The sequence below is a fragment of the Equus caballus genome, chromosome 5 (genome assembly GCF_041296265.1).
Source record: "Equus caballus isolate H_3958 breed thoroughbred chromosome 5, TB-T2T, whole genome shotgun sequence".
In the NCBI taxonomy this organism is placed as follows: domain Eukaryota; kingdom Metazoa; phylum Chordata; class Mammalia; order Perissodactyla; family Equidae; genus Equus; species Equus caballus.
Window position 1 is genome coordinate 43,282,511 of NC_091688.1, and position 25,645 is coordinate 43,308,155.

At 43.4% G+C, this 25,645-nt stretch overlaps 3 protein-coding genes across 3 annotated transcripts; all 3 read left to right on the top strand.

Annotated features, from left to right (window-relative positions):
- Positions 1-3,125: 3,125 nt before the first annotated feature.
- Positions 3,126-4,276, top strand: LOC111773519 (small proline-rich protein 2I). Its single transcript, XM_070268229.1, has 2 exons — positions 3,126-3,202; positions 3,924-4,276. The coding sequence occupies exon 2, from the start codon at positions 3,943-3,945 to the stop codon at positions 4,129-4,131; it is 189 nt and encodes a 62-aa protein (XP_070124330.1). The 5' UTR covers positions 3,126-3,202; positions 3,924-3,942; the 3' UTR covers positions 4,132-4,276.
- Positions 4,277-13,242: 8,966 nt separating this feature from the next.
- On the top strand, positions 13,243-14,638 carry LOC106783195 (small proline-rich protein 2I). The gene is made up of 2 exons (XM_023641137.2): positions 13,243-13,310; positions 14,035-14,638. The coding sequence occupies exon 2, from the start codon at positions 14,054-14,056 to the stop codon at positions 14,240-14,242; it is 189 nt and encodes a 62-aa protein (XP_023496905.1). The 5' UTR covers positions 13,243-13,310; positions 14,035-14,053; the 3' UTR covers positions 14,243-14,638.
- Positions 14,639-23,391: 8,753 nt separating this feature from the next.
- Positions 23,392-24,536, top strand: LOC138924279 (small proline-rich protein 2I-like). The gene is made up of 2 exons (XM_070268230.1): positions 23,392-23,459; positions 24,184-24,536. The coding sequence occupies exon 2, from the start codon at positions 24,203-24,205 to the stop codon at positions 24,389-24,391; it is 189 nt and encodes a 62-aa protein (XP_070124331.1). The 5' UTR covers positions 23,392-23,459; positions 24,184-24,202; the 3' UTR covers positions 24,392-24,536.
- The last annotated feature ends 1,109 nt before the right edge of the window (positions 24,537-25,645 follow it).

Sequence of the window (25,645 nt, forward strand, 5' to 3'; positions counted from 1 at the left end):
GCTCATGGGTTGGAAGAATAAGCACAGTTAAAATGTTCATACTTCCTAAAGCAATCTACAGATTCAGTGCAATCCCTATCAGAATCCCAATGACATTCTTCACAGAAATAGAACTACGAATTCTAAAATTTATATGGAACAATAAAAGACCTCAAATAGCCAAAGCAGTCCTGAGAAAAAAGAACAAAGCTAGAGGTGTCACGATACCTGACATCAAAATACAAAGCTATATCAAAACACCATGGTACTGGCACAAAACAGACACATAGATCAATGGAATAAAATTGAAATCCCAGAAAGAAAGCCACATATCTATGGACAGTTAATCTTCGACAAAGGAGCCAAGAGCATACAATGGAGAAAGGAAAGTCTCTTCAATAAATCGTTTTGGGAAAACTGGACAGCCACATGCAAAAGAATAAAAGTAGGCCATTGTCTTACACCATACACAAAAGCTAACTCAAAAAGGATTAAAGACTTGAATGTAAAACATGAAACCATAAAGCTCCTGGAAGAAAATGTAGGTAGTACACTATTTGACATTGATCATAGCAGCATCTTTTTGAATACCATGTCTACTCAGGCAAGAGATTCTTTTGAAAAGAAAAACAAAAAGTAAAAATCGTTTGTATTATACCAGCCAGATCTAATTACTCTTAACAAATTGTTTTATGTATTTCCTATCTTTTCTTGAATATATGTTAATCAAAATCTCACCATGATTTACATATACTTTTAAAAATTATAATTGAATATTTTTGATAATATTAAATCAATTTCCAAAATATTCTCCTTTAATGATCTTAAGAAGTCCACCATAGGAATGTACATAATTTATCCAAATCAGCAAGATTATGGAAGGATGATGGAGAGTGAACCTTACACTCAGAAATAAAAGCAAAAGGCAGAAATCAAGGGGTCTTGCAGTTACCATTTCTCTAAGAATATCAGGAATATCTTACCATCTTCCTATTTCCCAATCTTTATTTCTTCCCTATTTTATTGTAGAATCTTTATTGCCCAGGACTATTTTGTTCAATAAAATATAACACATGGTAGAAAAATGTGAGATAAAATGTTGAATCAAGAGTTGGACAAAATTTTTGTTACCTCTTGTCATTTTTCATATAGTAACGATTCATAGTAAACTCATTAGCAATTTGGAGAATAGAGATAGTAGGATTGAACCTGGGACTATTGACTCAAGACGATAAAGACAAGTTCTTTAGATATGTAGATAGATGATAGGTAGGTAGAGAGAGAGATGAAACATGTGGTATGTGTGCATATTCTGTGTTCTGCATCTCAGGTCCTGGATGTTCAAACTTGGAAAAACTTTCTTTATTAGATGCCATTCTTCATCTTCTGGCAGCTCTTCATGTACCAGATCTTGAGGAATTCTGAGTGTTGCAGTTCACCTCTGCAACGTATAAAGTGACTCCTACTTGACATGTTGGGGGCAGTAGAGCTACCACGACTTTGGTGTCTGCACTGTCATGATTAGCACCCTTTATGAGGGGCGTCCTCAGTGGGAGAGTCTCAACGTGCAACCAAGACTGAATTATCTGACAATTCAATCCCATTTGAGCAGCTAATTCTCAAATTCTGGATGACAGAACCAGACATTCTTCTAAGGATTGATATGTGGATTGGATGTGAGGCTGCGAGGAGTAGTAAGTGACCTGCTGAGGAAAGTCCCTCCTCTTTGCCCTCTGAAATACTCTATATGAGACATTTAATGATGATACTGTTTGTAGGTACCTGGCCTGAAGGTGCTCATGAAGGTGCTGATGGCTCTGCCCCTGCATGGTCATGGCCAAATGATAATCTTGGCCATGAACTCTTCCTTACTGACAGGAGCAATGACAGTTGTGGGCACCTAATCTGTTTAACTGAGGGGATGTGATGCTGGGCTGATTCAGGGATAATTTATTTTCCAGAGCATAGCTGGTGACCTGTCTCAGAGGTTTCAAATGTCTCCTCTTCCTCTTCTTCCTCATTCTCCTTTTTTCCCTCCTTTTCCAATTACAAAACGACATTCTTGGAGAGCTCCCTGATAATTTGGCCAAGACAATGAGGCTCGAGTAACGTCACTTTAAATGCTGAACATAGCATTTAGTAAGCCCCATGGACTGCAGGAAGAGTTAACAAAGAAATGAAGGGACTAATCGCTAAATTCACTGATCTCAACTCTTGAGTGATTGATATGTACGAAATAAGACAGATAAGAGGTATACATTGGGCAGTGAGAGGATAATGTGTCAAGTTGAGGGTACTGGTGGGCTTAAGGAAAAGACAGAATAAACATACAAGTAAAATTTAAAAATTACTGTCATTTAAGGACCTAAAACCTCTTTGGAAAGAGAGTGTGAGAAAGCAAGTATATAAGATCAGCTAAGTTCATATTTTCCCCTAGATATCAGAGTTTAGTGCTCTGATCCACTGAATTACAATAGATGTGCTGTGGTCCTAGTGGATTCCATGCAGCCCAGGTTGGTACAGATTTATAAAGGCACTAGGGATCAGCTTTATGTTCTCTGTTTGAAAGATCAAAGCCATGAAAATAGGACCCTGGAGATCACTATTTTATAGAGAGTTTCTGAGCGTCATTATAGGAAGGCAATTTAGATGATCTGAAGCCTTATCTCAGTCCTTTTAAGAAGAAGAAAAGGAGAGAAGATGAGCAAGCCATGGATCCAGGGAAAATGTATTATAAGAAGGACTTGGGTTAAAGAGAAAGGTGTCATGGGTTAGCCAGGCTCTTTTCAACCCAGCATGTACAGCAAAAGGACAATCATCTAAAGAGGAACAGAGCAGGCAGTTTTGTGATTCAGGGAAGGTGAAAGATAGGAAAGGGCCCTGTACCCCAGTCAAGAGAGAGAGCCTTTGACCACCAGTTAGAGAATTTCAAAAATCTCCCCCTGCCATTAGTCACTGACACTGAGAGCTAAGGTGGGACCTTCATGAGTCATGAGCACGTAATCCACAGCGCAGATCCTGGTTCAGGAGATTTCCTGTCTCCAGTGTCCCTGTCAAGCCAGTTCTGGATGGATTTGCATTTTGTTTGGGGAATTATTGGACAGGCCAGTTTTTGGCAACTACACTTTGCCCTAGGCTGAGCGTCAGGCCCTATAAAGAGGTGCTCTGCTGCACGACTGCCATCCTCCTGGTACTCGAGTCCCAACCTCCTTTGGAGAACGTGGTAAGTCTGATTTCTTCCATTCATGTGTTTTGTGGTGCTCTCAGATGTTGAATTTAGTGTGGAGATAGCAATTTTGGTGAGTCCATAGGTATGATGGTGGGTTTGATGCTACATAGGTGATGGAAGCTTAGCCTTGGGGCACAATGATATCCTGTCTTGACTTGTGTTTTGTTAGCTAGTTTGACATCCCTTATGGAAAAGCAATTCATAGGAAAGGTTTGATATGAAGAGGAGGAAAGACCAAAGTATTTCTCTTTTCTCGATCTCTTCGATTTCCCTTTTCTCCTGCTAGGGTTTCCAAAACTTAGGAGGTGTGAGGCCCTTGCATTTTTCCTGCTGGCCATTTGCTCTGTACCTAAGTCAACCTATGGGGACCTCAGAAGAGATCTCGATGATAGCAATTGCTTGTGTGTTTGCCCAGGATTTCAGAACTTTTGAGGGCCTTTCATGAAGATGTACTTTCCATTAGAAAAACATAGTTGGTTCTTTCAGAGATATTTTCTTTGAAAAAATGATATGAGCAAAGAGAGGATTTTCTCAGGACTGATGAGGCAGTTGGCTAAAGAGGAAGCAGGGTGGTGGAAGGCGCAAAAGAGGGAGTTGAGAGATGAAAGCCCAGTCTTGGAAATGGGAGAGGGAACATCTCCTGCTATTCTATCAGCCGCGGTTTCTCTCTCTGGAGGAGTCCCTTCTTGCGAACACTGTCTCTAATTTCTTTCAGCTCCGAAGACTCCAGAAAGATGTCTTCTCAACAGCAGCAGTGCAAGCAGCCCTGCCAGCCCCCTCCTGTGTGCCCACCTAAGTGCCCAGAGCCGTGCCCGCCCCCAAAATGCCCTGAGCCGTGCCCACCCCCACAGAGGCAGCAGAAATGCCCTCCTGTGCAACCTCCTCCACCATGCCAGCAGAAGTGCCCGCCCAAGAGCAAGTAACAGCTTCAGCAGCATCAGGATCTGGAAAAGAGAAGGACCATTGGCTCGCCTGCTTCCACAGCTCCACCTTCGCCTTCTCTTCCGAGCCTATCATGGTGGCAGAAGCGGCTCCTCCACCCTTCAGCCTGTAAAATGCCTGTGTGACCCCTGACAGCAAAAGGGTTCCTTCCTGAGGGAGCTGAGGAAGGGCATCCTCAGCTGTGCCAGCATCCCAGAGCTTCAGGAGGAAGAGCAGCAGCTCTCTTCCTGGGTGCCAGCAGGGGAGGCTCTTGATGTCTTCTGTGTCTGTCTGTCCCCTGGGCAGGGGTTTGTATCACCTGGCAATTGTTCCTTTTCTTCCATTTCCTGAATAAAGTGCCATTTTGTGGGATGGGATATTGTCTTTCTTTGAAAACCTGCTTGTCAGCAATATCCTCTCACCCTTTTGGGTTTCTTTCTATCCTTCTTTGTCCCAAGCCTCAGGTCTCACATTCAGTGTTCTCTGAATTTTGGAGCGCTACCTAACATTCTTTCAATCTCATGTCAAATCCAGGTTATTTCCCTTAATTACTGCCTGATTGATTTTAGGAACAAAGTGTTTAATTCCTCAAGATTTCAATCTCTCTGCTACAAACTGGGGTAAATCCTATTTACATTACCCACTTTTCTCAGGCATGAGATTGAATGGTAATTTAGCTGTCAGAATGCCTGGCACATCTTAGCCCTCGGTAAGGCATCAGATCCTCCTTGTGTCCATCCTCATCATCAACAACCTCGTGACCACCCTCACCCTCACCACAACCTCCACGTTTGCTGCAGCTGCAACGTGCAAGTGTAAAATGCAGAACCAGGATAGGAAACAAGAAGACTCTTAAACTTTATGACTCTGTCGTATTCCGCTGTTCTCTTTCTTTTCTGATTCACTTTATTTTTTACGTGATGTTGCAGATGAAGAGCTTTTCGGGAGTAGCGGAGTCTTCTGCATAAAATCACGGTAGTTCTGAACTCGTGGGGAGCCCAGAAGGAAGAGAAGTAATAAGGCTCCCTACAAGGGAAATCGCTGCCTCCTCTCCCCGTGAAGCCCCTGCTCTCCTTCCTCCAACAACGCACCAAACTTCAGGGTCATGTCATGTATTCTCACCTCCAAAACTCCTTTCTGGGATGCTCTGACCCCATGTTTGAAGAATATTGGGGTTTACATGCTTGCTTAGATTTGCGAAATTACTGTTGCCATGCAGCTTCTTTTTGAAGTGCTGAGCCTGCTAGGCAGGTCATCTGCGGAAGGAGAGATATGTTCTGTAAATATCCTTTCTGTGTTCCTAAGTGTCCGCAGACTTTAGCGTTACTTGAAATCACACACACACACACACGCCCCTTTGCCGTTGAGAAATACAGAATTATTTTCAAAACAACAAAGTCTTCCTATTAAATCATAGTGTGCTTTGTCCTATTGAATCTTAAGAAGGTCTTCCTCTTGGTCCATTCTCCACTCCAAAGCTCGAAGTAACAGACTCCAAGAGGATGGAGCTGCAGATGGAAGGAGAGTCCCAGATTACTGCTCAGCCTGCATCAGATTGCGACATGAATGAAAATTAACCCTGTTATTTGAGGTGGTTTCTACTGTAGCTGGCGTTATTTGTTCTCATAGAGAAACGGGTTGTAGGGGAGTGCTACCCCAACAAACCTCCACTCTGTGGCCTATACTGAGGAGTCTGCATGTGCTTGGCAAGGAAGCAGGTACTGGAAAGTTTAAAAATGTTTTTAATATCAAATATGTAAATATGATAGATGTTCTTCAATGGCAAACGTTTGCTGAAATGGCATCTTGATAGCGCGTCTAACTGTTGGTTATTTGTATTGTCCAACAGGGTATTTCACCGGGCTTACATTCAGGAAGTCCTTGCTTAGTTTGCAAACCAAATATGAAAAGAAAAGAACAGAGCCCAGAAATTCAAAGTCTGGTGGAATTAGAAGAGTGCGTGTTCGTGAGCCCCAACAGTGAGAGATGAGAGGAGAAACGGTTTTGAACTCGACGTTCACTCTCAGTTGACTGGAACAACACAGAAAAGACGTAGAAGTGTGTAATCTTTCCCCCTGTCGTGCTGGATAGTCTCAGGCAGTTCCATTCGGGTTCCGAGAAAGGCAGTAAAATCAATCAGACCTGAGAATGACTTCTAGGAAAGGGCCTGGAGGAATGACAGGTATCACATTCCTAGTAAGTTTTTGGGGGAATTGATGACTCCACAAACTGTGAGCCGAGACTCAAAAGACTTTGATTTTTCAAAAAGAATACAACTCTCCAATCCCCCCTCCCGCTTTCCACCCCACCCATTTCTGACATGCTCAACAGAGGTAACAAGAAAGAATTACCTCTGGGAGGTGAACAAAGGGGCCAGAGGTTGCTGGATGAGGGATTCTCTCCCAGAGAATTGGATCAGAACATGATCAAGGCAAGGAGGAGAAGGAATGGTGAGGTTCCCCAACTTAATTTCCCCTTTGTATGATAGTTGTTCTCTTTCATCTTTCCCACAGCTTTCTCAGGTTATAATGCACAGATGAAATTGCATATATTGAAGTTGTACGAAGTGATAATTTGACATATGCGTACTTCGTGAAATGATTGCCACAATCAGGTTAATTAACACATTCCTCAGCTCACGCATTTACCAGTTGTGTGTGTGTGTATTCGCATGCTTGCGAGTGATGAGAGCTCTTAAGGTGTACTCTCTTATCAAATATCAAGTGTCCAGAACAGAATTATTAACCACAGCCACCAGGCATTACAACACACCCCCGGGGCTTATTTATCTCAACACTGAATACTTGTACCTTTTGACCAACATCTCTGCGTCTCCCTTACCACTCAGGTCCCCTCAGCCACCATTCTACTCTCTGTTTCCATGAGTTCAGCTCTTGTAGATTCTCCAAATAAGCGGTATCAGTCAGCATTTGTCTTTCTCTGTCTGGTTAATTTCTCTCTGCATAATGTCATCTAGTTTCACCCATGTTGTTACTAATGGCAATATTTCACTTTTCTCCATGGCTTGGGAGTATCCCGTTATATACGTGTATATATTTATGCACAAGTATAGGCACCCACACCCACACACACATTGTCTATTTCCATGCATCTGTCCGTGGACACTTAGCTTGTCTGCATATCTTGGCTGTATGAAAATTGCTGCAATGAACACGGGAGTGCCGATGTCTTATCTAGGTACAGTTTCATCTCCTTCGGATACATGCCCCAAAGTTGGATTGCTGGATGATATGGTAGTTCTGTTTGTACTTTGTTGAGGAACTTCCACACTGTTTTCCATAGTGGATGGTCCAATTTACATTCACCTCCACCGTGTACAAGGTTCCCTTTCTCCACATCCTTGTCAGCACTTGTTATTTGTTGTGTTTTGATAATGGTCATTCTAATAAGTATGAGCCGATGTCTCGCTGTGGTTTTGACTTGCGCTTCCCTGATGATCAGCAATGTTAAGCACCTTTTCATGCACCTGTTGACCATTTGTATGTCTTTGGGAAAATATCTGTTGAGGTCCTTTGCCTCTTATTTACTAACATTATTTGATTTTTCTTTTTTTCTTTTCTTTTTTTTTTTTTTGCTATTGACTTGTATAAGTTCCTCACGGACTTTGGACGTTAACCCTTATCAGACATAAAGTTTGCAAATATTTACCCTCCTCCTGTAGATTGCCCATTCATCTTGTTGATGGCTTCCTTTGCTGTGCAGGAGCCTTTAGTTTCTATTCTATCCAGTTTCATTGAGATAGTTATGACACATAACACTGTGCCAGTATGAGATGTCCAATATAACGATCTGATACATGTGTATATTGTGAAATGATTGACACAATAAAGTGAGTTTTCACATCCATTACCTCACATAGTTACGGCTATTTGCATGTGTGGTGAAAACCTTGAATATGTACTCTCTTAGTAACTTTCAGATTTACAACACAGCGTTGCTAACCAGGATCAGCATGCTGTCCAGTACATTCCTATGGCTTATTCATCTTGAAACTGCAAATCTGTACCCTTTGACCACTTTCACCCATTTACCATGTTTCCTTACACACCCACCCCAACCCCTGCCGTGCTCTCCTTGGAAACCACCAATCCACTCCTCAGTTCTCTGAGTAGTTTTTGTTTTAGATTCAACATGTAAGTGACATCGCACATGATTTGTTTTTCCCATCTGACAAATTTCACTCAGCAAATGCCCTCCAGGTTCACCCTTGTTGTCACAAATGGTAGGATTTCCTTATTTGTCATGACGGAACAATATGCCATTATATCTATCAATCAATCCACCTGTCGTTCTATCTATCTATCTATCTATCTATCATCCATCTATCTTTGTATCACATTTTCTTTATCCTGTCCTCCACTAATGGACGCTGAGGTTGTTTCCATGTCTTGGCTCTTGTGAGTAATGCTGCTGTGCACCCAAGAGTGCAGATACTCTTCGACGTGGTGGTTTCCTTTCCTTCAGATAGACAGCCAGAAGTGGGTTTGCTGGATGCTATGGGCGTTCTGTTTATTGTTTTTTGAGGAGCCTCCATACTGTTTTCCATAGTGGTCGTACCAAGTTGCAGTCTCACCAACAATGTACAAGAGTCCCCTTTTCTACTCATCCTCACCGACACTTGTTGTCTGTTACCTTTCTGAGAATAGCCACTCTGATGGTGTGAGGTGCTTTCGCATGGTGGTTTTCATTTGCATTGCTCTGGTAATTAGTGAGGTGCAGCCCCTTTTCCTTGCTATTGAGTTGTGTAAGTTCCATGCATATTCTGGAAACTAACGTCTAATGGGATCGTGGTTTGCAAATATTTTCTCCCAAGTTGCAGGCTGCGTCTTCATAATGTTAATCGTTTCTTTTGCTGTGCAGAAGCTCTTCTGTGTGTTTAATTTTACCTGTTTATCTTTTAATTCTTACTTTTGTCGATTGTCCTTTTGGTGTCCTATCTATAACATCATGCCAAGACAAATGTGAAGGGATTTCCCCAGTTTTCTTCTAGGAGTTTTATGATTTCAGGTGCTAACATTTAAATCTTTAATCCCTTTGAAGTTAATTTTTGGGAATGCTGTAAGATAGGGGGTCCAGCTGTGCTCTTTTGCATGCAGCTGTCCCGTTTTCCGAACGTCATTGACTAAAGGGATCATCCTTTCCCCATTCAATGTTCTGGGTCCCCTGGTCAAAGGTTAGTTGACTGTATATGCTTGCTTTGTGCCTGGTCTCTCTATTATGTTCGGGTGGTCCACCGTCTGTTTTTACGCCAGTACCATCCGTTTTGATTACCACAGCTTTGTAATATAATTTGAAATCAGGAAGTGTGATGCCGCTAGCTATGTTCCTCTTTCTCACGATTGCTTTGGCTTTTTGATGTCTTCTGTGGTTCCATACGAATTTTAGGATTGTTTTTTCTATTTTTGTGATAAACGTCAACGGAAGTTATAGGGATTGCATTGACCCTGTAGATTACTTTGGGCAGTATGAACATTTTAACAATGTTAAATCTTCCAGTCTTTGAACACTGGAGATCTTCCTATTTATCTGAGTCTTCCTCAATTGCTTTCATCCTGTCTTACCGTGTTCAAGGTCCAGTTCTTTCACGTCCCTGATTAAATTTACCCCTAAATATTTTGTTTTTGATGGCATTGTAAATGGGATTACTCTTAGTTTCCCTTTAATAGCTTCTTGTAAGCGTAGAGAAACACCACTCGCTTTTGTATATTGAGTTTGTAACTTTCCTGTCAAGTTGTTTATTAGTTCTGAGAGGTTCTTGGTGAGTTCCTCGGGTTTTCTATGAGATTTACATAAGAGATATGTAAGTTATGCGATCAGCAGGCTGAGACCATTTTCCTTTTCATTGCCAATTAGATCTTTTCATTACTTTTTCTTGCCTAATTGCTCTGTCTAGGACTTTCAGTACTATGTTGAAGAGTGGGGAGAGTGGGCACCCTTGAGTTGTTCCTAATCCTAAATGGAAAGCTTTCTGATTTCACCATCGGGCATGCTATTATCTGTGGGCTTGTCCAATATGGCCTTTATTATGTTGAGGTACGGTCCGTAGCTATGTAATTCGTGGAGAGTTCCTATCATGAAAGGATGTTGAATTTTGTCAAATGCCTTTTCTGCATCCATTGAGGTGATCATACGATTTTTATCTTTTGTTCTGTTAATGTGATATATCACATTTATTCATTTGTGTCTGAGGAGCTTTCCTTGCAACCCAGGAAACAATCCACATGGATCATGGTGTATGACCCCTTTGATGTGCTGTTGAATTCTGTTTGCTAGTATCCTGAAGTGGTAATGGAGATTGGGCCTTATACCCAGAAACAAAAGCAGAAGGCAGACATCCAAGGGGACTTGCAGTTGTCATTTCTCTAAGAAGATCAGGAATATCTCAGCACGGTTAATTCGTGTCTCTTTATCTCTATTTCTCCTCTGTTGTGTTGTAGAATTGTGATTTGAAGGGACTATATTATTCAATGATATAAGACTTATAGTAGTACAAAGTGAGATAAAACGTTGAGTCATGAGTTGGAGAAAATTTTCTTCTTTCGTCTAATTTTTCTTCTAGTAATGATTCACGGTAAAACCCTTAGCAAGTGAGGGACTGGGGATTTAGGATTGAACCTGGGCTTATCTGACTCTTAAAGTCCATAAAGGGAAGCTCTAGGTATGTAGATCAAAGATACACAGATAGATAGTTATATAGATAAATAGATAGATAGATAGATAGATAGATAGATAGACAGACAGATATGTGGTGTTTTGTGTTTGTGTATTCTGTGATCGATGTCTCAGGCTTCAGATGGTGAAACTTGGGAGAAATTGATCGTTAGATGCCATTCTTTGTCTTGTGGCAGCTCTTGATGTATCTGATCTTGAGGAACTCTGAGTGTGTCTGTTCACCTCTGCAAAATGAAAAGTGACTCCTGCCTGACTTGTTCCGGGCACCAGAGCCGCCATGTCTTTGCTGCCTGCACGGTGATGATTCACAGCCTTTATGAGGGTTGTCCTCAGTGGGAGACTTTCCAGATGCAACCGAGAGTGGATTATCTGAAACTGGAATCCCATTTGAGCAGCTAATTCTCAAATTTTGGATGGCAGAAATCAGACATTTCTCTGAGGATTGACGTTCAGGTGGGGTGTGAGGTTATGGGGCGTGGTAAGTGACCTGCTGAGGAAAGGCTCTTCTCTTGGCTCCCTGAAAAAGTCTAGGTGAGCCACTTGGTGATGACACTGTTTTCAGTCACATGACCTGAAAGTGCTGAAGTGATGGTTCTGTCCTGCCAGGTCACGGCTGAATGTCAACCTTGGTCAAAAGCTCTTCCTTACTGACAGGAACAATGACAGTTCTGGGAACCTAACCTGTTCAACTGAGGGGGTGTGATGCTAGATTGACTTAGGGATCCTTCACGTTCCGTGGCTTCGCAGCTGAGTGTTTCACAAGTTTCGAGCGTCTCCTCTTCCTCCTCCTCCTCATTTTCCGTTTCCCAGTATAAATCCACATTTCTTGGAAAGCTTCCTGACAATTTGGCCAAGACAATGAGCCTTGAGTCACGTCACTTTAAATGTTGAATGCACAGCATTTAGTCATCCCCAATGACTGCATGAAGATTTAGCAAAGATGTGAAATGGCGACCCACTAAATGCGTTGATCTCATCTCCTGAGTGATGGATATGTCCCAAAGGGGATGGGTAAGAGAGACGTTGAAGCGACTCAAGCGCCCTGCAACTTACGAATGCATAAAGAAGATGTGGTATATATATATGTATATATATGTCGCATATATACATGTATATATGTATAGAAACACACACACACTGACACACACAATGGAATACTACTCACCCACAAAAAACCCAAAATCGTGTCATTTGCAACAACATGGATCTACCTTGAATGTTTGATGTTAAGTGAAATAGGTCAGACAGAGCAAGACAAATACTGCATGATTTCACTCACATAGGGAAGATACGCAAACACACGGATAAAGAGGACAGATTAGTGGTTACCAGAGGGGAAGGGGCTTGGGGGCTGAGTGAAAGAGGTAAAGGGGCGCATATGGATGGCAATGGATAAAAGCCAGAGTAGTGGCGGTGAGCACGATGCAGCCTATACAGAAAGTGATAAATAATAAGGTATGCTGGAAATGACCCAATGTTATAAACCATTATGGTCTCAGTAAAACAATTAGAAAATGGAGAGGTATACACTGTGGAGGTGAGAGGATAATGTGGCAAGATGAGGGGTCCAGAGGGCTTAAGGAAAAGACAGAGAAACAGCATGCAAATATACTTAAAACATCATTGTTTTAAAGCCCTAAATCCTGTTTGGAAAGAGAGTGTGAGAAAGCAAATATAGAGGATCAGCCTAAGTCCCTATTTTCTCCTGCTCTTCAGATATTAGTGCTCTGACCCTCTGAATGATGCTAGGTGATGCCGTGGTCCCTGTGGATTCCATGAGGCCCACTTTGGTACAGACATATAAAGGCGGCAGTTTTATGCCCTCAAATTGCAGGAGCAAAGCAGTGAACACAGCATTCTGGAGGTCACCATTTGATTGACCGTTTCTAGGGTTTTTTTATGGGATGGCTATTGTGCCAATCTGCTGCCTTATCTCAGTCCCTTTTAGAAGAAGAAAAGGAGAGAAGATGAGCAAGCCATGGATCCGAGGGAAATACAGTAAAGGAAGGACTTGGGTTGAAGAGAAAGGTGTCACCTGGTAGTCAGGCTCTTTTCAACCCAGCACATACAGCAAGATGGCAACCATCCAAAGTGGAACCGAGCAGGCAGTTCTATGACTCAGGGAAGGTGGAAGATAGGAGGGGTCTTCTTCCCCAATCAAGAGAGAGGGCCTTGGACCACCAGTTGGGGAATCGCCTAAGTCTCCCCCTGCCATAAGTCCCCGACACTGAGAGCTAAGGCCGGACCTTGTGAGTCATGAGCACCTAATCCAGAGAGGAGATCCTGGTTCAGGAGATTTCCTGTCTCCAGTGTCCCTGTCAGGCCAGTTCTGGATGGATTTGCATTTTGTTTGGGAAATTCTGGGACAGCCCAGTTTTTGGCAGTTGCACTTCGCCCTGGGCTGGGCGTCAAGCCCTATAAAGAGGTGCTCTGCTGCACGACTGTCATCCTCCTGGTACTCGAGTCCCGACCTCCTTTGGAGAACGTGGTGAGTGTGATTTCTTCCGTTGATCTGTTTTGTGGTGCTCTCAGATGTTGAATTTAGTGTGCAGACAGCAAGTTTGTTGAGTCCATAGGTATGATGGTGGGTTTGATGCTACTTAGGTGATGGAAGCTTAGCCTTGAGGCACAATGATATCCTGTCTTGATTCATGTTTCGGTAGCTTGTTTGAGGTCGTGTATGGAAAAGCAATTCACAGGAAAGGTTTGAGATGAAGAAGAGGAAAGACCAAAGTATTTTTCTCTCTGCTCTGTCTCTTTGATTTCCCTTTCCTCCCGCTGGGCTTTCCAAGGCTTAGTAGGTGTGAGGCCCTTGCATTTTTCTTGCTGGCCGTTTGCTCTGTACCTAACTCAACCTATGGGGACTTCGGAAGAGATCCCGATGATAGTAATTGCTTGCGAGTTTTCCCAGGATTTCAGAACTTCTGATGGCCTTTCATGAAGATGATATTTTCCCACAGAAAACATGACTTGGTTCTTGCAGAGATATTTCCTTTGAAAAAATGATATGAGCGAAGAGAGGATTTTCTCAGGACTGATGAGGCAGTTGGCTAAAGAGGAAGCAGGGTGGTGGAAGGCGCAAAAGAGGGAGTTGAGAGATGAAAGCCCAGTCTTGGAAATGGGAGAGGGAACATCTCCTGCTATTCTATCAGCCGCGGTTTCTCTCTCTGGAGGAGTCCCTTCTTGCGAACACTGTCTCTAATTTCTTTCAGCTCCGAAGACTCCAGAAAGATGTCTTCTCAACAGCAGCAGTGCAAGCAGCCCTGCCAGCCCCCTCCTGTGTGCCCACCTAAGTGCCCAGAGCCGTGCCCGCCCCCAAAATGCCCTGAGCCGTGCCCACCCCCACAGAGGCAGCAGAAATGCCCTCCTGTGCAACCTCCTCCACCATGCCAGCAGAAGTGCCCGCCCAAGAGCAAGTAACAGCTTCAGCAGCATCAGGATCTGGAAAAGAGAAGGACCATTGGCTCGCCTGCTTCCACAGCTCCACCTTCGCCTTCTCTTCCGAGCCTATCATGGTGGCAGAAGCGGCTCCTCCACCCTTCAGCCTGTAAAATGCCTGTGTGACCCCTGACAGCAAAAGGGTTCCTTCCTGAGGCTGTCACACTGCTCCTCTCCGGGAGGGAGCTGAGGAAGGGCATCCTCAGCTGTGCCAGCATCCCAGAGCTTCAGGAGGAAGAGCAGCAGCTCTCTTCCTGGGTGCCAGCAGGGGAGGCTCTTGATGTCTTCTGTGTCTGTCTGTCCCCTGGGCAGGGGTTTGTATCACCTGGCAATTGTTCCTTTTCTTCCATTTCCTGAATAAAGTGCCATTTTGTGGGATGGGATATTGTCTTTCTTTGAAAACCTGCTTGTCAGCAATATCCTCTCACCCTTTTGGGTTTCTTTCTATCCTTCTTTGTCCCAAGCCTCAGGTCTCACATTCAGTGTTCTCTGAATTTTGGAGCGCTACCTAACATTCTTTCAATCTCATGTCAAATCCAGGTTATTTCCCTTAATTACTGCCTGATTGATTTTAGGAACAAAGTGTTTAATTCCTCAAGATTTCAATCTCTCTGCTACAAACTGGGGTAAATCCTATTTACATTACCCACTTTTCTCAGGCATGAGATTGAATGGTAATTTAGCTGTCAGAATGCCTGGCACATCTTAGCCCTCGGTAAGGCATCAGATCCTCCTTGTGTCCATCCTCATCATCAACAACCTCGTGACCACCCTCACCCTCACCACAACCTCCACGTTTGCTGCAGCTGCAACGTGCGAGTGTAAAATGCAGAACCAGGATAGGAAACAAGAAGACTCTTAAACTTTATGACTCTGTCGTATTCCGCTGTTCTCTTTCTTTTCTGATTCACTTTATTTTTTACGTGATGTTGCAGATGAAGAGCTTTTCGGGAGTAGCGGAGTCTTCTGCATAAAATCACGGTAGTTCTGAACTCGTGGGGAGCCCAGAAGGAAGAGAAGTAATAAGGCTCCCTACAAGGGAAATCGCTGCCTCCTCTCCCCGTGAAGCCCCTGCTCTCCTTCCTCCAACAACGCACCAAACTTCAGGGTCATGTCATGTATTCTCACCTCCAAAACTCCTTTCTGGGATGCTCTGACCCCATGTTTGAAGAATATTGGGGTTTACATGCTTGCTTAGATTTGCGAAATTACTGTTGCCATGCAGCTTCTTTTTGAAGTGCTGAGCCTGCTAGGCAGGTCATCTGCGGAAGGAGAGATATGTTCTGTAAATATCCTTTCTGTGTTCCTAAGTGTCCGCAGACTTTAGCGTTACTTGAAATCACACACACACACACACACACACACACACACGCCCCTTTGCCGTTGAGAAATACAGAATTATTTTCAAAACAACAAAGTCTTCCTATTAAATCATAGTGTGCTTTGTCCTATTGAATCTTAAGAAGGTCTTCCTCTTGGTCCATTCTCCACTCCAAAGCTCGAAGTAACAGACTCCAAGAGGATGGAGCTGCAGATGGAAGGAGAGTCCCAGATTACTGCTCAGCCTGCATCAGATTGCGACATGAATGAAAATTAACCCTGTTATTTGAGGTGGTTTCTACTGTAGCTGGCGTTATTTGTTCTCATAGAGAAACGGGTTGTAGGGGAGTGCTACCCCAACAAACCTCCACTCTGTGGCCTATACTGAGGAGTCTGCATGTGCTTGGCAAGGAAGCAGGTACTGGAAAGTTTAAAAATGTTTTTAATATCAAATATGTAAATATGATAGATGTTCTTCAATGGCAAACGTTTGCTGAAATGGCATCTTGATAGCGCGTCTAACTGTTGGTTATTTGTATTGTCCAACAGGGTATTTCACCGGGCTTACATTCAGGAAGTCCTTGCTTAGTTTGCAAACCAAATATGAAAAGAAAAGAACAGAGCCCAGAAATTCAAAGTCTGGTGGAATTAGAAGAGTGCGTGTTCGTGAGCCCCAACAGTGAGAGATGAGAGGAGAAACGGTTTTGAACTCGGCGTTCACTCTCAGTTGACTGGAACAACACAGAAAAGACGTAGAAGTGTGTAATCTTTCCCCCTGTCGTGCTGGATAGTCTCAGGCAGTTCCATTCGGGTTCCGAGAAAGGCAGTAAAATCAATCAGACCTGAGAATGACTTCTAGGAAAGGGCCTGGAGGAATGACAGGTATCACATTCCTAGTAAGTTTTTGGGGGAATTGATGACTCCACAAACTGTGAGCCGAGACTCAAAAGACTTTGATTTTTCAAAAAGAATACAACTCTCCAATCCCCCCTCCCGCTTTCCACCCCACCCATTTCTGACATGCTCAACAGAGGTAACAAGAAAGAATTACCTCTGGGAGGTGAACAAAGGGGCCAGAGGTTGCTGGATGAGGGATTCTCTCCCAGAGAATTGGATCAGAACATGATCAAGGCAAGGAGGAGAAGGAATGGTGAGGTTCCCCAACTTAATTTCCCCTTTGTATGATAGTTGTTCTCTTTCATCTTTCCCACAGCTTTCTCAGGTTATAATGCACAGATGAAATTGCATATATTGAAGTTGTACGAAGTGATAATTTGACATATGCGTACTTCGTGAAATGATTGCCACAATCAGGTTAATTAACACATTCCTCAGCTCACGCATTTACCAGTTGTGTGTGTGTGTATTCGCATGCTTGCGAGTGATGAGAGCTCTTAAGGTGTACTCTCTTATCAAATATCAAGTGTCCAGAACAGAATTATTAACCACAGCCACCAGGCATTACAACACACCCCCGGGGCTTATTTATCTCAACACTGAATACTTGTACCTTTTGACCAACATCTCTGCGTCTCCCTTACCACTCAGGTCCCCTCAGCCACCATTCTACTCTCTGTTTCCATGAGTTCAGCTCTTGTAGATTCTCCAAATAAGCGGTATCAGTCAGCATTTGTCTTTCTCTGTCTGGTTAATTTCTCTCTGCATAATGTCATCTAGTTTCACCCATGTTGTTACTAATGGCAATATTTCACTTTTCTCCATGGCTTGGGAGTATCCCGTTATATACGTGTATATATTTATGCACAAGTATAGGCACCCACACCCACACACACATTGTCTATTTCCATGCATCTGTCCGTGGACACTTAGCTTGTCTGCATATCTTGGCTGTATGAAAATTGCTGCAATGAACACGGGAGTGCCGATGTCTTATCTAGGTACAGTTTCATCTCCTTCGGATACATGCCCCAAAGTTGGATTGCTGGATGATATGGTAGTTCTGTTTGTACTTTGTTGAGGAACTTCCACACTGTTTTCCATAGTGGATGGTCCAATTTACATTCACCTCCACCGTGTACAAGGTTCCCTTTCTCCACATCCTTGTCAGCACTTGTTATTTGTTGTGTTTTGATAATGGTCATTCTAATAAGTATGAGCCGATGTCTCGCTGTGGTTTTGACTTGCGCTTCCCTGATGATCAGCAATGTTAAGCACCTTTTCATGCACCTGTTGACCATTTGTATGTCTGTGGGAAAATATCTGTTGAGGTCCTTTGCCTCTTATTTACTAACATTATTTGATTTTTCTTTTTTTCTTTTTTTTTTTTTTTTTTTTGCTATTGACTTGTATAAGTTCCTCACGGACTTTGGACATTAACCCTTATCAGACATAAAGTTTGCAAATATTTACCCTCCTCCTGTAGATTGCCCATTCATCTTGTTGATGGCTTCCTTTGCTGTGCAGGAGCCTTTAGTTTCTATTCTATCCAGTTTCATTGAGATAGTTATGACACATAACACTGTGCCAGTATGAGATGTCCAATATAACGATCTGATACATGTGTATATTGTGAAATGATTGACACAATAAAGTGAGTTTTCACATCCATTACCTCACATAGTTACGGCTATTTGCATGTGTGGTGAAAACCTTGAATATGTACTCTCTTAGTAACTTTCAGATTTACAACACAGCGTTGCTAACCAGGATCAGCATGCTGTCCAGTACATTCCTATGGCTTATTCATCTTGAAACTGCAAATCTGTACCCTTTGACCACTTTCACCCATTTACCATGTTTCCTTACACACCCACCCCAACCCCTGCCGTGCTCTCCTTGGAAACCACCAATCCACTCCTCAGTTCTCTGAGTAGTTTTTGTTTTAGATTCAACATGTAAGTGACATCACACATGATTTGTTTTTCCCATCTGACAAATTTCACTCAGCAAATGCCCTCCAGGTTCACCCTTGTTCTCACAAATGGTAGGATTTCCTTATTTGTCATGACGGAACAATATGCCATTATATCTATCAATCAATCCACCTGTCGTTCTATCTATCTATCTATCTATCATCCATCTATCTTTGTATCACATTTTCTTTATCCTGTCCTCCACTAATGGACGCTGAGGTTGTTTCCATGTCTTGGCTCTTGTGAGTAATGCTGCTGTGCACCCAAGAGTGCAGATACTCTTCGACGTGGTGGTTTCCTTTCCTTCAGATAGACAGCCAGAAGTGGGTTTGCTGGATGCTATGGGCGTTCTGTTTATTGTTTTTTGAGGAGCCTCCATACTGTTTTCCATAGTGGTCGTACCAAGTTGCAGTCTCACCAACAATGTACAAGAGTCCCCTTTTCTACTCATCCTCACCGACACTTGTTGTCTCTTACCTTTCTGAGAATAGCCACTCTGATGGTGTGAGGTGCTTTCGCATGGTGGTTTTCATTTGCATTGCTCTGGTAATTAGTGAGGTGCAGCCCCTTTTCCTTGCTATTGAGTTGTGTAAGTTCCATGCATATTCTGGAAACTAACGTCTGATGGGATCGTGGTTTGCAAATATTTTCTCCCAAGTTGCAGGCTGCGTCTTCATAATGTTAATCGTTTCTTTTGCTGTGCAGAAGCTCTTCTGTGTGTTTAATTTTACCTGTTTATCTTTTAATTCTTACTTTTGTCGATTGTCCTTTTGGTGTCCTATCTATAACATCATTGCCAAGACAAATGTGAAGGGATTTCCCCAGTTTTCTTCTAGGAGTTTTATGATTTCAGGTGCTAACATTTAAATCTTTAATCCCTTTGAAGTTAATTTTTGGGAATGCTGTAAGATAGGGGGTCCAGCTGTGCTCTTTTGCATGCAGCTGTCCCGTTTTCCGAACGTCATTGACTAAAGGGATCATCCTTTCCCCATTCAATGTTCTGGGTCCCCTGGTCAAAGGTTAGTTGACTGTATATGCTTGCTTTGTGCCTGGTCTCTCTATTATGTTCGGGTGGTCCACCGTCTGTTTTTACGCCAGTACCATCCGTTTTGATTACCACAGCTTTGTAATATAATTTGAAATCAGGAAGTGTGATGCCGCTAGCTATGTTCCTCTTTCTCACGATTGCTTTGGCTTTTTGATGTCTTCTGTGGTTCCATACGAATTTTAGGATTGTTTTTTCTATTTTTGTGATAAACGTCAACGGAAGTTATAGGGATTGCATTGACCCTGTAGATTACTTTGGGCAGTATGAACATTTTAACAATGTTAAATCTTCCAGTCTTTGAACACTGGAGATCTTCCTATTTATCTGAGTCTTCCTCAATTGCTTTCATCCTGTCTTACCGTGTTCAAGGTCCAGTTCTTTCACGTCCCTGATTAAATTTACCCCTAAATATTTTGTTTTTGATGGCATTGTAAATGGGATTACTCTTAGTTTCCCTTTAATAGCTTCTTGTAAGCGTAGAGAAACACCACTCGCTTTTGTATATTGAGTTTGTAACTTTCCTGTCAAGTTGTTTATTAGTTCTGAGAGGTTCTTGGTGAGTTCCTCGGGTTTTCTATGAGATTTACATAAGAGATATGTAAGTTATGCGATCAGCAGGCTGAGACCATTTTCCTTTTCATTGCCAATTAGATCTTTTCATTACTTTTTCTTGCCTAATTGCTCTGTCTAGGACTTTCAGTACTATGTTGAAGAGTGGGGAGAGTGGGCACCCTTGAGTTGTTCCTAATCCTAAATGGAAAGCTTTCTGATTTCACCATCGGGCATGCTATTATCTGTGGGCTTGTCCAATATGGCCTTTATTATGTTGAGGTACGGTCCGTAGCTATGTAATTCGTGGAGAGTTCCTATCATGAAAGGATGTTGAATTTTGTCAAATGCCTTTTCTGCATCCATTGAGGTGATCATACGATTTTTATCTTTTGTTCTGTTAATGTGATATATCACATTTATTCATTTGTGTCTGAGGAGCTTTCCTTGCAACCCAGGAAACAATCCACATGGATCATGGTGTATGACCCCTTTGATGTGCTGTTGAATTCTGTTTGCTAGTATCCTGAAGTGGTAATGGAGATTGGGCCTTATACCCAGAAACAAAAGCAGAAGGCAGACATCCAAGGGGACTTGCAGTTGTCATTTCTCTAAGAAGATCAGGAATATCTCAGCACGGTTAATTCGTGTCTCTTTATCTCTATTTCTCCTCTGTTGTGTTGTAGAATTGTGATTTGAAGGGACTATATTATTCAATGATATAAGACTTATAGTAGTACAAAGTGAGATAAAACGTTGAGTCATGAGTTGGAGAAAATTTTCTTCTTTCGTCTAATTTTTCTTCTAGTAATGATTCACGGTAAAACCCTTAGCAAGTGAGGGACTGGGGATTTAGGATTGAACCTGGGCTTATCTGACTCTTAAAGTCCATAAAGGGAAGCTCTAGGTATGTAGATCAAAGATACACAGATAGATAGTTATATAGATAAATAGATAGATAGATAGATAGATAGATAGATAGACAGACAGATATGTGGTGTTTTGTGTTTGTGTATTCTGTGATCGATGTCTCAGGCTTCAGATGGTGAAACTTGGGAGAAATTGATCGTTAGATGCCATTCTTTGTCTTGTGGCAGCTCTTGATGTATCTGATCTTGAGGAACTCTGAGTGTGTCTGTTCACCTCTGCAAAATGAAAAGTGACTCCTGCCTGACTTGTTCCGGGCACCAGAGCCGCCATGTCTTTGCTGCCTGCACGGTGATGATTCACAGCCTTTATGAGGGTTGTCCTCAGTGGGAGACTTTCCAGATGCAACCGAGAGTGGATTATCTGAAACTGGAATCCCATTTGAGCAGCTAATTCTCAAATTTTGGATGGCAGAAATCAGACATTTCTCTGAGGATTGACGTTCAGGTGGGGTGTGAGGTTATGGGGCGTGGTAAGTGACCTGCTGAGGAAAGGCTCTTCTCTTGGCTCCCTGAAAAAGTCTAGGTGAGCCACTTGGTGATGACACTGTTTTCAGTCACATGACCTGAAAGTGCTGAAGTGATGGTTCTGTCCTGCCAGGTCACGGCTGAATGTCAACCTTGGTCAAAAGCTCTTCCTTACTGACAGGAACAATGACAGTTCTGGGAACCTAACCTGTTCAACTGAGGGGGTGTGATGCTAGATTGACTTAGGGATCCTTCACGTTCCGTGGCTTCGCAGCTGAGTGTTTCACAAGTTTCGAGCGTCTCCTCTTCCTCCTCCTCCTCATTTTCCGTTTCCCAGTATAAATCCACATTTCTTGGAAAGCTTCCTGACAATTTGGCCAAGACAATGAGCCTTGAGTCACGTCACTTTAAATGTTGAATGCACAGCATTTAGTCATCCCCAATGACTGCATGAAGATTTAGCAAAGATGTGAAATGGCGACCCACTAAATGCGTTGATCTCATCTCCTGAGTGATGGATATGTCCCAAAGGGGATGGGTAAGAGAGACGTTGAAGCGACTCAAGCGCCCTGCAACTTACGAATGCATAAAGAAGATGTGGTATATATATATGTATATATATGTCGCATATATACATGTATATATGTGTAGAAACACACACACACTGACACACACAATGGAATACTACTCACCCACAAAAAACCCAAAATCGTGTCATTTGCAACAACATGGATCTACCTTGAATGTTTGATGTTAAGTGAAATAGGCCAGACAGAGCAAGACAAATACTGCATGATTTCACTCACATAGGGAAGATACGCAAACACACGGATAAAGAGGACAGATTAGTGGTTACCAGAGGGGAAGGGGCTTGGGGGCTGAGTGAAAGAGGTAAAGGGGCACATATGGATGGCAATGGATAAAAGCCAGAGTAGTGGCGGTGAGCACGATGCAGCCTATACAGAAAGTGATAAATAATAAGGTATGCTGGAAATGACCCAATGTTATAAACCATTATGGTCTCAGTAAAACAATTAGAAAAAGGAGAGGTATACACTGTGGAGGTGAGAGGATAATGTGGCAAGATGAGGGGTCCAGAGGGCTTAAGGAAAAGACAGAGAAACAGCATGCAAATATACTTAAAACATCATTGTTTTAAAGCCCTAAATCCTGTTTGGAAAGAGAGTGTGAGAAAGCAAATATAGAGGATCAGCCTAAGTCCCTATTTTCTCCTGCTCTTCAGATATTAGTGCTCTGACCCTCTGAATGATGCTAGGTGATGCCGTGGTCCCTGTGGATTCCATGAGGCCCACTTTGGTACAGACATATAAAGGCGGCAGTTTTATGCCCTCAAATTGCAGGAGCAAAGCAGTGAACACAGCATTCTGGAGGTCACCATTTGATTGACCGTTTCTAGGGTTTTTTTATGGGATGGCTATTGTGCCAATCTGCTGCCTTATCTCAGTCCCTTTTAGAAGAAGAAAAGGAGAGAAGATGAGCAAGCCATGGATCCGAGGGAAATACAGTAAAGGAAGGACTTGGGTTGAAGAGAAAGGTGTCACCTGGTAGTCAGGCTCTTTTCAACCCAGCACATACAGCAAGATGGCAACCATCCAAAGTGGAACCGAGCAGGCAGTTCTATGACTCAGGGAAGGTGGAAGATAGGAGGGGTCTTCTTCCCCAATCAAGAGAGAGGGCCTTGGACCACCAGTTGGGGAATCGCCTAAGTCTCCCCCTGCCATAAGTCCCCGACACTGAGAGCTAAGGCCGGACCTTGTGAGTCATGAGCACCTAATCCAGAGAGGAGATCCTGGTTCAGGAGATTTCCTGTCTCCAGTGTCCCTGTCAGGCCAGTTCTGGATGGATTTGCATTTTGTTTGGGAAATTCTGGGACAGCCCAGTTTTTGGCAGTTGCACTTCGCCCTGGGCTGGGCGTCAAGCCCTATAAAGAGGTGCTCTGCTGCACGACTGTCATCCTCCTGGTACTCGAGTCCCGACCTCCTTTGGAGAACGTGGTGAGTGTGATTTCTTCCGTTGATCTGTTTTGTGGTGCTCTCAGATGTTGAATTTAGTGTGCAGACAGCAAGTTTGTTGAGTCCATAGGTATGATGGTGGGTTTGATGCTACTTAGGTGATGGAAGCTTAGCCTTGAGGCACAATGATATCCTGTCTTGATTCATGTTTCGGTAGCTTGTTTGAGGTCGTGTATGGAAAAGCAATTCACAGGAAAGGTTTGAGATGAAGAAGAGGAAAGACCAAAGTATTTTTCTCTCTGCTCTGTCTCTTTGATTTCCCTTTCCTCCCGCTGGGCTTTCCAAGGCTTAGTAGGTGTGAGGCCCTTGCATTTTTCTTGCTGGCCGTTTGCTCTGTACCTAACTCAACCTATGGGGACTTCGGAAGAGATCCCGATGATAGTAATTGCTTGCGAGTTTTCCCAGGATTTCAGAACTTCTGATGGCCTTTCATGAAGATGATATTTTCCCACAGAAAACATGACTTGGTTCTTGCAGAGATATTTCCTTTGAAAAAATGATATGAGCGAAGAGAGGATTTTCTCAGGACAGATGAGGCAGTTGGCTAAAGAGGAAGCAGGGTGGTGGAAGGCGCAAAAGAGGGAGTTGAGAGATGAAAGCCCAGTCTTGGAAATGGGAGAGGGAACATCTCCTGCTATTCTATCAGCCGCGGTTTCTCTCTCTGGAGGAGTCCCTTCTTGCGAACACTGTCTCTAATTTCTTTCAGCTCCGAAGACTCCAGAAAGATGTCTTCTCAACAGCAGCAGTGCAAGCAGCCCTGCCAGCCCCCTCCTGTGTGCCCACCTAAGTGCCCAGAGCCGTGCCCGCCCCCAAAATGCCCTGAGCCGTGCCCACCCCCACAGAGGCAGCAGAAATGCCCTCCTGTGCAACCTCCTCCACCATGCCAGCAGAAGTGCCCGCCCAAGAGCAAGTAACAGCTTCAGCAGCATCAGGATCTGGAAAAGAGAAGGACCATTGGCTCGCCTGCTTCCACAGCTCCACCTTCGCCTTCTCTTCCGAGCCTATCATGGTGGCAGAAGCGGCTCCTCCACCCTTCAGCCTGTAAAATGCCTGTGTGACCCCTGACAGCAAAAGGGTTCCTTCCTGAGGGAGCTGAGGAAGGGCATCCTCAGCTGTGCCAGCATCCCAGAGCTTCAGGAGGAAGAGCAGCAGCTCTCTTCCTGGGTGCCAGCAGGGGAGGCTCTTGATGTCTTCTGTGTCTGTCTGTCCCCTGGGCAGGGGTTTGTATCACCTGGCAATTGTTCCTTTTCTTCCATTTCCTGAATAAAGTGCCATTTTGTGGGATGGGATATTGTCTTTCTTTGAAAACCTGCTTGTCAGCAATATCCTCTCACCCTTTTGGGTTTCTTTCTATCCTTCTTTGTCCCAAGCCTCAGGTCTCACATTCAGTGTTCTCTGAATTTTGGAGCGCTACCTAACATTCTTTCAATCTCATGTCAAATCCAGGTTATTTCCCTTAATTACTGCCTGATTGATTTTAGGAACAAAGTGTTTAATTCCTCAAGATTTCAATCTCTCTGCTACAAACTGGGGTAAATCCTATTTACATTACCCACTTTTCTCAGGCATGAGATTGAATGGTAATTTAGCTGTCAGAATGCCTGGCACATCTTAGCCCTCGGTAAGGCATCAGATCCTCCTTGTGTCCATCCTCATCATCAACAACCTCGTGACCACCCTCACCCTCACCACAACCTCCACGTTTGCTGCAGCTGCAACGTGCGAGTGTAAAATGCAGAACCAGGATAGGAAACAAGAAGACTCTTAAACTTTATGACTCTGTCGTATTCCGCTGTTCTCTTTCTTTTCTGATTCACTTTATTTTTTACGTGATGTTGCAGATGAAGAGCTTTTCGGGAGTAGCGGAGTCTTCTGCATAAAATCACGGTAGTTCTGAACTCGTGGGGAGCCCAGAAGGAAGAGAAGTAATAAGGCTCCCTACAAGGGAAATCGCTGCCTCCTCTCCCCGTGAAGCCCCTGCTCTCCTTCCTCCAACAACGCACCAAACTTCAGGGTCATGTCATGTATTCTCACCTCCAAAACTCCTTTCTGGGATGCTCTGACCCCATGTTTGAAGAATATTGGGGTTTACATGCTTGCTTAGATTTGCGAAATTACTGTTGCCATGCAGCTTCTTTTTGAAGTGCTGAGCCTGCTAGGCAGGTCAT

Bases quoted from the DNA above. Each gene is read 5' to 3' on its own strand.
- LOC111773519 (XM_070268229.1), top strand. From the start codon at position 3,943: ATGTCTTCTCAACAGCAGCAGTGCAAGCAGCCCTGCCAGCCCCCTCCT.
- LOC106783195 (XM_023641137.2), top strand. From the start codon at position 14,054: ATGTCTTCTCAACAGCAGCAGTGCAAGCAGCCCTGCCAGCCCCCTCCT.
- LOC138924279 (XM_070268230.1), top strand. From the start codon at position 24,203: ATGTCTTCTCAACAGCAGCAGTGCAAGCAGCCCTGCCAGCCCCCTCCT.